The 10,000-nt window shown below is 43.9% G+C and overlaps 2 protein-coding genes across 2 annotated transcripts in view; both read left to right on the plus strand.

Annotated features, from left to right (window-relative positions):
* The window catches only part of nfxl1 (nuclear transcription factor, X-box binding-like 1), a 45,446-nt gene extending 41,762 nt beyond the window's left edge, over positions 1-3,684 (plus strand). Inside the window, exon 23 of the mRNA XM_063186586.1 lies at positions 1,556-3,684. Coding sequence (XP_063042656.1) covers positions 1,556-1,729 — 174 coding nt within the window. The 3' untranslated portion in view covers positions 1,730-3,684. The remainder of the gene's footprint in view (positions 1-1,555) is intronic.
* A 4,437-nt stretch (positions 3,685-8,121) lies between these two features.
* Positions 8,122-10,000, plus strand: part of corin (corin, serine peptidase) — a 50,452-nt gene continuing 48,573 nt past the window's right edge. The window contains exon 1 of the mRNA XM_063186853.1: positions 8,122-8,275. Coding sequence (XP_063042923.1) covers positions 8,213-8,275 — 63 coding nt within the window. The 5' untranslated portion in view covers positions 8,122-8,212. The remainder of the gene's footprint in view (positions 8,276-10,000) is intronic.

Raw genomic sequence — 10,000 nt, forward strand, 5'->3', positions numbered from 1 at the left:
AATAATAATAATAATAATAATTATTATTATTATTATAATTTGTCACTTTAAGTGCAGCATCACCATACAACATGGTCTCAAAACACTGTAAAAACAAAACATAAAATAAAATAATGAATTAACTCTAAAGGATAATAAAAGAAAATGATGAGGAAAATAAAAATGATGGGGAAATAATCAAAAAGTAGGCTTTGGTCATTTGAAAAAGCTTAATACTAAAAAATAGGTGGAAAAAAAAGAAAAGGAAAGAATAGAAATAGGAACCTAAGACAAAAGACAAAATTATTAACAAAAGACTAATGTATTTCAGAGCCTGACATATTGCGATGAAAACAAAAATCTTTTTAATCTGGATTTAAAGATCCCTATAGAGCCTGCCTGCCTAACATTAAGGGGAAGATTGTTCCATAGTGTGGGTGCGCGGAAGGCAAAAGCCCTGTGGCCAGCTGACTTCTTCCGCACCACAGGGATTGATAGGAGTCCAGCATGCATGGACCGCAGGGGCCGAGCTGGAATGTAGGGTGTGAGTAGCTCGGACAAATAAGTGGGTGCTAGGCCGTGTATTGCTTTGTACGTGAGCAGCAAGATTTTCAAGTCTGCTCTGATGTGAGCAGGCAACCAATGGAGGGAGGCTAGGATTGGTGAAATATGTTCAAATTTCTTGGTCCTTGTTAATACCCGTGCTGCAGCATTTTGCACTAGCTGAAGCCTACTTGTAGTGCTAGATGGAAGGCCAGAAAATAATACTTTGCAGTAGTCCAATCTAGATGTAACAAATACATGAATTAGTGTTTCAGCATCACGCATGGACAACATAGGTCTCATTTTTGCAATGTTGGATAGATGATAAAAGGCTGATCTTGTTACCGTCTTGATATAGGGCTGAAAAGTTAAGTTTGCATCAAAGAGGACGCCAAGGTTTTTAACAACTTTGTTCTCAATGATGGTGTGGTTGTCAAACTGTGCGCGTGCGTCGTTCGTGCGTGCGTGCGGGTGCGTGTGTGTGTCAGTAGGTCTCTGTATATGTGACTTTGCTTGGGGTCTAATGGATATCCAGCCGTGTCAGCCAATGAAGCCACTTGTGTGTGTGTGTGTGTGTGTGTGTGTGTGTGTGTGTGTGTGTGTGTGTGTGTGTGTATGTGTGTGTGTGTGTGTGTGTGTGTGTGTGTGTGTGTGTGTGTCTGCAAATCACTCTGTCTATATCTGTACATTGAAGATAAAGACAAACCAAACGAAACCAAAAACAAACTGTAGAATATTGATTTGTGTGTGTGTCTGTGTCTGTGTTTCTGTGTGTATTTAAGCATCTTTCTGAATGCGTGTGTCTGTGTGTGCGTGCATGTATTTACACATATGAGATGTGTGCAATATTATTTGTGCATTATTATTTATTATTGTGTGTGTGCATTATTGTGTGTGTGTGTGTGTGTGTGTGTGTGTGTGTGTGTGTGTGTGTGTGTGTGTGTGTGTGTGTGTGTGTGTGTGTGTGTGTGTGTGTGTGTGTGTGTGTGTGTGTGTGTGTGCGCGCTTATGTGTGCGTGTGTTTGTTTTCTAGGCTGAGCTGGAAGCGTTTGAGAAGCGTCAGAAGGGCCGCCGTAAGAAGGCTCGACGGAACACGGAGGCGGAGCCAGAGGAGGGGGCGTGGTCCCGATACAAGAAATACATGCTGCTGCCAGTGTGTGGCGCCCTACTGGCCATAGCCACCTTCTACCTGCTGCAGATAGAGTAGAGGAGACACACACACACACACACACACACACACACACACACACACACACACACACACACACACACACTGGCTACAGCCACCTTCTACCTGATTCAGATCGAGTAGAGGAGACACCTTTACACTCTCTCACACACACACACACACTCTGGCCACAGCCACGCTCTACCTGATACAGATCAAGTAGGAGAACACACACACACACACACACACACACACACACACACACACACACACACACACACACACACACACTCTGGCCACAGCCACGCTCTACCTGATACAGATCAAGTAGGAGAACACACACACACACACACACACACACACACACACACACACACACACACACACACACACACACACACACACACACACACACACACTGGCCATAGCCACGCTCTGCCTGATCCAGATCAAGTAGAGGAAACACATTTACTTACACACACACACACACACACACACACACACACACACACACACACACACACACACACACACACACACACACACACACACACACACACACACACACACACACACACACGATACAGGAAGTACCTGCTGCTACCAGTGTGTGGCGCTTTTCCGGCCACAGCCACAGTCTACCTGCTGCAGATTACAAACCGCATAGCAACAAGCAACATAATATAACAACAGGCTAACAAAAACAAGCATAACAACAATAGCAACAACAACGACAACAACGGCATTTGAAAGAAGATAAGATGAGACGAGATAGATGGGTTGTATTTCAAAGTCGACAAACTCTGTTCACATCCATACAACAGTAGTAAAAACAGCAGTAATGATTTCAGCTACAGGAAATAGATTCTTCTGCCTGCATGTGGCGCTCTACTAATGTATGCCTCATACAGAATAAGTAGAGGAGACCACTTACACACCACGGCAAGACAACATTGCAACCAACAGCAAAGTAGCTAACATAGTTAGCAGCTATGGTTTCGAGAAATGCACCCTGACTTGCTTGTGCTATATACCTCACTGCATTCACTTGCTGCTGGTCTTGGTAATACCTTACCTCAGAGTGTGGAATGTTGTTCTACAGCAGTGGTTCCCAAACTGGGGGTCGGGACCCCTAGGGGCCTCACGGAGGTACTGCAGAAAATAGTAGGCATTTAAGCTTTTCTTTAATATAATCATTTCATAAATTGGTTGGTTAAAGGATTCACTTGTATGATGAATAAGTGGATGAACTATTTCTTTGAATTTCATTCATACAATTGAGCAATATGAATTAAAATAATAATAATAAATAATGTCTAAAATATTAATATATAATTAATAATAAAAGTGGGTCCACTTATACTGTTTTTAGTCCGACCTGCACCGGTTACGTTCGGAACTTCAGTACTTATCTTGCTTCGAACCAACCTTGCGGTTCCTGAACGCTTGGATTTGTGGCGTGAAACACGCCAGCCGGTTCGAGATTAGGTGTGGGAACGGGCTCCAGCGCGGTTCTCTGTCGGCTTGAAGGCGCCTTCAGTAGGGAGCTTCATCCACAACATCTACAGCTTAAAAGGTGCATTTCCTTTGTATTGTAAATGGCTTGCCTTGACATGGTGCCACCTACCTTGACACACTTAGAAATGGTGGACAAACGCAACCAACACACTCACTACCTTGTGAGATATAGTGACTGCAGAGGTTCACATCACACTCACAAGGACACTCAGAAGGACACTTCAAAGAGAGTGGGACACATGGATTGGGACAGACCTGTTTAGTGCCTGGATGGGAAGTCTTACAGTGATTTGTTTCCAAAACCCTGCTATTTTGTCTTTCTTTGTTTCCTCTGAATTTTGTTCTGTTCTTTTTTTCTTGTTCTGTTCATTTTGTTCTTTTTTTGTTTTGTTTGAGAGATCCCTGATGAATGAATTGTAGGTTAGAATCTCCCATATGGAAATGTGATGCTCGTAATAAAACAACAATTACAGTAATTTCTATTGCTTGTTGTTTGTTTTTGTTTGTTTTGGAACAAAAATATCCATTTCATGTTGAAGAAGTGTAACGGAGGCTAACTAGCAGAGTTGGCGTGGAACGTTAGTAAACCTCCCTCCCGATAGCCTCATACAGTGTCGATGCGAATAAGCAAAATCCTGAAAAGTGTTGTCCTTTCACTTTTTCAAGTCATCTACTTTATTCGGGATTCAGCACCCAGTTGCAATCTTTGAAGAACAATTAACCGACAGTAGTGTGAGGAAGTCTTTTCCACTTCTCACATAAATATACCTGTAAAAAAGAAACCAGTGTTAAGGGAACGTGGGCTATTCTTCTTGTACAGTTTCACAGTTCTGTTCAGCTGATTTCTGAATCTGACACTTGCACTACAGAAGTTAGCTTAGCATGATCCAAAGAATTGGGAGCATGTGTAACGGAGGCTAACTAGCACAGAGTTGGCGTGGAACGTTGGTAAACCTCCCTCCGATAGCTTCATACAGTCTCGTGCCGTTGGGCCGAGAGACTAGTCTCTTGGCCCAGCGGTATCGTACTGTGTCTCCCATTGCCGAACCGTTGTAGTTGACGAGGTCGCACGTTCGATCCCGGAGGGGGGTGAACAGGTGCAAGATGACCTCCGTCACAGTGGTGCCGTGACCCGGATGGGAGTGAGGTTTAAGGGGGAGAGTGTAACGGAGGCTAACTAGCACAGAGTTGGCATGCAACGTTGGTAAACCTCCCTCCGATAGCTTCATACAGTCTCGTGCCGTTGGGCCGAGAGACTAGTCTCTTGGCCCAGCGGTATCGTACTGTGTCTCCCATTGCCGAACCGTTGTAGTTGACGAGGTCGCACGTTCGATCCCCGAGGGGGGTGAACAGGTGCAAGATGACCTCCGTCACACATGCTAACAGGTACAATATGGTTCAATAGTTTAAACTAAGTTGAAAAGATAGTACAGTCGCAACTACTGCCTTTCAGTCAGATGTCGAGAATGAATTAATGATCTACTTTGCATTTGTGTAAAGGTAAAACAAAAATGATTAAAGGAAGTTGTAGAAATATTGATTGAAAAGTGTCTTGAAAGTAGTACATATCCCACAAGGAAAGAAAAGGTGTAGTCTTCCTTTAAACTTTGAGGTGGCAAACACGCAATCAAATTCAATTAACATTCTTTGCCCAAGTGCTTGAACAGACTTCAGAGAGGCCTGCTTGTTCTCACCAAGCAAAGCTGTATGCCGTTATTGAAGTCGGACACTAAATTCAGGGACGTTTCTAGGTGTTTGGGGGCCCTAGGTAAAGAGGGTCTTGGGGCTCTGCTCTTCTCTTCTCTTCAAAACATGGGGGATGGCTTTCCTGAAGAGAGTTTTTGATAGTAGGACATCATTGCACTTTCTGATCATTGAATTTAGGGAGGCATTGCCATACTCACACATAGTCCATTGCTGTCGTTTGAATTTGCGTACATAGCCAGTCATTGCCAGGGGCCTCTGCTTTCTGTAGTCCCTAGTTTGCTTGCCTGGTTGTGACTGGCCTGACTACACCGCAGCTCCCATCTGTCGGTACTTAAGAGGTGCAGTAAAGGGTTTGTGTGACAAAACAATGACATCAGACGTAATGCCTTTCTTTTGCGCTCTTGTGCTCTTTGCCATGTCGTTCAGGCTGTTGTGTTGTCTCACTTTCCCTCTTCCTCGCTGCCAAATTCACTCTCTCACTTTTCTCTTTCTCACCCCCCGCCCCCCCCCTCTCTCGTCCCTGCCTCTATCTACGTTCGTCAGTCAACAAATAGTGTGTTTTATGCAGTGTTTATGCTAGAAGGTGTTTATAGTGAGTCCACATAAAACTGTCTCAAACAGAGAGGAGGAGAGTCGGTAAGAGAGCAATAATATTTGGGTATACTTATAAAAAATAAAAAATAAAACTTTGTCAGCCTTTGAAAGTCACATGGTGATGTGTCCAGTCACACCACTGTTCACTGACATGCGGTGCGGGGCGCCTCAGTGTATACTGTAAGCAGGCCCGTCACAACCAGGCAAGCAAACCAGGCACTCGCCTAAGGCCCCCAGCTGAAAGGAATGACAGCGTATTTGCGTACTTGCATTCAAATGACAATGACCATGTTGAGTCTGAGAGTAAGGCAGAAATTTAATTCCTTAAAGGTGCACTGTGTAAGATTTTTAGTAGTTTATTTCCAGAATTCATGCTGCACATTCACAATCATGTATATTTACCACTATCATCAAATTCCAAGTATTCATTGTGACATGGGAAATTGCACTTTTCATACATGAAAAGGGGGATCTTCTTCATTGTCCACCAATTTGAATTTCCATAAATAGACATTTTTAGCTGCAAAACTTAATTTACTTTGGTCATTGACCCAGTCAACAACTCTGGGCCCGCCCATGAAATCGCTTGTTTTCCCCCACATTTGCTTCACCCGCTGTATGTAGTGGCTAATCAATATGCCTAATGACTGGCAGTGGGAGGGGAAAACAATGCAGTTTTATGGGTGAGCCAGAGGAGCGGACTGGGTCAATACTTGTGAATTTCAGTTTATTACTCAGTAGAAATATTCACGAAAAGATCAAAATTTGCAATAAGTAGTTCAGTTTCAACTACATTGCATTCTCACAGAAAATGCTGGAAGTGGGCTTGCCTAGTGGGGCAGAGCTGAGCAGTTTTATTTTTGATATCTATACATAAATTAACAAACTACTATTGCGAAAACTAAGCTAAAAAAAATGTGGGAAAAATCCATCCACCCAGTCAGAAGTTATGGGCCAAACAATTCAGCCATCTTGAATTCAGCCATGTTGAAAGTGTTGGAGCTCTGTGTTTTTCGGGGATATACTAAATAACATGCATGCTATTTTAAGTTGGCTAAGGAACACTGTGTATGATATAATTTGAAAATCAACATGGGTCATAGAGTGGGATTCAAACTCACAGACTCCATATCTCTAGTCTAGCACCTTTGCCACTGAGCCAAGCAGCTGGCTGTCATAAGCATTCCAGCAATTGAAGAGCTGTACAATAGAATTCTAGAATTGTACTGCAGGTGCTCATTAGGAATAGAATGTTGAGAGAATGTTGAGATGCAACCCTTTATTGACAGCACCTGCTGTGATCTGTGATTGTGATTTCTGTATGGCAGTTAATATTGTACTCTAAGGAAGAGGGCAGAATCACAACTGTTTCTAGTTTTTAACTTGCTGCTGTTAAAAAAGTAAAAAGAATTGGCACATGTCCTTCTCACAGATTGGAGTCATATTCCATATTCCATATTTGCAGATTTCTTTCTAACAATGCTTGAATGAAGTCTAGGCCTATAGGTTAAACGGTTCAATCACAAATGGACCTCTTGTGGCAGATGCGCTGACCTCTTCAGAGAGACACTTTAAAAATGAATTAAAGGACCAGTTCAGTCAATTTCAACATGCAGTTGTAATGCTCACACTACCCTGGACTTGTCAGTACCTGAGATTTTTTTTTCGTCTTCTTCAACCGTTTCCGAGATCCTGGTCATTGTAATGGGGGCAGCGCTTTGTTTACATTTTTAAAAAATGTTTTTATTTATTCCCAAAAACATCCAAAATGTTATAAAACATCAACAGACAACTAGCAAACAACTGTACCTTTTGGGAAAATATTTGGAGTAGGCCTATGTTATTTAAAAAAAAAAAAAAAAAAATGTAAACAAACGCTACCCCCATTAGAATTGCTCATATCTCGGAAAGGGCTGATCCGAAAAATGTGGCATCACCGGGTACTGACAAGTCAAGGGTAGCGTGAGCAATACAACAGCATATTGAAATTGACTGAACTGGTCCTTTAAGCTCCCTGAAACAGCCCTGACTGTAAGTTACTATGAAGTGCCTCCAAACTCTACACATACTCAGAGGTAGCCAAAAGCTGCATAGGCTAACCCCCTAATGGTGAGGTTCGTGTTTATGGAGGGTCTAGTGTTGCCAAATTACTTTCCCCCTTAAAAACTCTCTCTTTAATATAAGGGATTGTTTACATTTTACACAGTTCCTCAGTGCCTATAAATCATTTTGGCTACAATGTTCTCATAAACATTGAGTCAAGACTATATAAAACTGTAGACCACCTTTATTACTTCGGCTAGTCAGTACACACATACGCACACAAGAACTGACGCTGTGCGCCCAGACGAGCTAAAAGCTGCTATCCACAGGGTTGGTGGTGGTGGTAACTGCTCCAAGATGTACAGTATGACACTAGGGGCGGGAGAGATTTTGTTAACTCATCAAGGAGAAAGAGATGGGGTGGGATACGCCAGGGAAGCCCCCTCTCTCACGCCGCTACCGCCTCTCCATCCCCTCGCTCCCTCCACTCTCTCCCTCTCCCACACCCCCAAACATCTGCCTTTTGCTCCGAGCGCTCGACTTCACTTTCCTCAGTGACGAATGAGAGCCGTGGAAAGCGGGCGATCCGGACAGGCGCGGGACTTGGGGACAGGAGGACAGACAACACCGGTGGCGAGGTGACGGAGGGCGTGCGGTGTCATGTTTTCCGCGGACAACTTCCACGCGCTGAGCCATGGAGACCCGCGCCAGCAGCAAGCTGTGGTAAGGAGCTCGCGACTTTTTATTAACTGTAGGCTTTTACTGGTGAAGTGAGCCAATGTGGTGGTTCTGTGTAGCTCTTGGATTTAAAGCACTCACAGTCTCACACATTTACATTCTATTATTTGAAAAATGTTCTCTTTATTTAGATTTAGTAATGTTCCATTATTAGGCCTAAGGACTTAAAACAACATAGCCTAAGTGATGCTGAAGAATCTGGTTAATTTATCTGAATGATGTTCTATGCTATGTAGCCTACAAGTTAAAGGGATGACACTTGGGGATGTGGGGCGCAAAAGACTTTGTTTGAAGATGCAAAGTAACTGCCAAAGAATGCTCTAATGACATCTTTTTTAATGAGCTTTTATTGCATTAAGCTATATTGACATGTATGTAGTGTGTCTATAGGCGGTGAATTTCGTATTTGGGAGGACAATTGTGTAATTGATGAACATTTTAGTTGGGTGTGAGAGTTTTCACTTTCACACAGAGAAGACAGACGCTCAAGGCCAATGGGTCAGCCGCAATAAGTCGCTGGAGTGGGCGAAAAAAGCACTGCATGTTGCCAGCGAGTTCACATGCTCTATCCAGCCCTGGGCGGTTTGATTTAGAGACGGCAGATGGGGCGCACCAGCAGCAACCTCACCCCCTCTGTCAACTCGAGCCTCTTTTTTCCAGCACGGTGCCACGCGTATTCGTCTTTGGCCCTGACGCACACGCAGACACGCTTCTCGCGCACCCACCGTCCCGATGGAACGTGGGCTCGCTCTCTCTCTCTCTGGCTCTCCTCGTTCAGTCCCGCGGGGGAGCTCGCGCTATAAATAAAGTTCTTCCTTGCGAGTTGAGATTTCAGATGCGTCCGTCACCCCCCACCTCGTGTTGTCCCGCGCCTCTAGTCCCCCCCAGTCGAGGCATGGAAAGTCTGAAGCGAAAAATACCTGGGTAAAAATAACCGCGCAAGTGAGAGAGGGGGTCTTTTTTAACTGGCGGGGGTTATTCTGTCCGCATGGTCCTACTGCCGTTATCTCCGTGGATGATCTGTCAGCAGTCTTTTTGGGGTGCCTCGATGGCAGGAATAATCTCGCTGTATCTCGACAGATAGACCTACGCGATAGAGCCGCAATTTGGAGAGAGAAAGGGGAGATGCTACTGTTTCGTGGTGGACTGACTGGGTTTGCACTTTTTTCAGTAGACCTCTCTCCCTCTTGCAATTACTGGAGTCTGCGGCGCTAGGACCCGCTAGCTTTAATGAGCTTCGGAGTGACAGCTTTCGGAAGCCCCGACTGTAAAAACTCTGGCAGGCAGACCGGACGCGGCTCACTCGTGCTCAAGCCTTTCACCTCAAAACATGCCCGTTGCCATTTGACCGAAATCACGGGGAGTAGTAGGCTATTTGTTTTTACCCGCAGCGGACAATTGGCGGGCTATGACCTCTGGACGAGTGTGATATTTGTTGAATTACACTCCGATAAGGAGGTGACATCTGGGCGCAGGTAAGCGTGCTTTAAACTGGGCAGGAAAATAGTTGTGCTGTGAAAGTATTGTGAACTTCAAGAAATTTCCAATGCGAGAGCAAGGGATGATTTGGTGAGATGCGCAATAAGGCAAGCAGGTTGAGAATAAAACTGTCAGTGGATGGGGTGGTTAATCCATAGTATATAGGCCTATAGTAGTAGTAATAATAATAATAATAATAATAATAATAATAATAATAATAATAATAATAAT

This window comes from Engraulis encrasicolus, chromosome 21 (assembly GCF_034702125.1).
Source record: "Engraulis encrasicolus isolate BLACKSEA-1 chromosome 21, IST_EnEncr_1.0, whole genome shotgun sequence".
Classification (NCBI taxonomy): domain Eukaryota; kingdom Metazoa; phylum Chordata; class Actinopteri; order Clupeiformes; family Engraulidae; genus Engraulis; species Engraulis encrasicolus.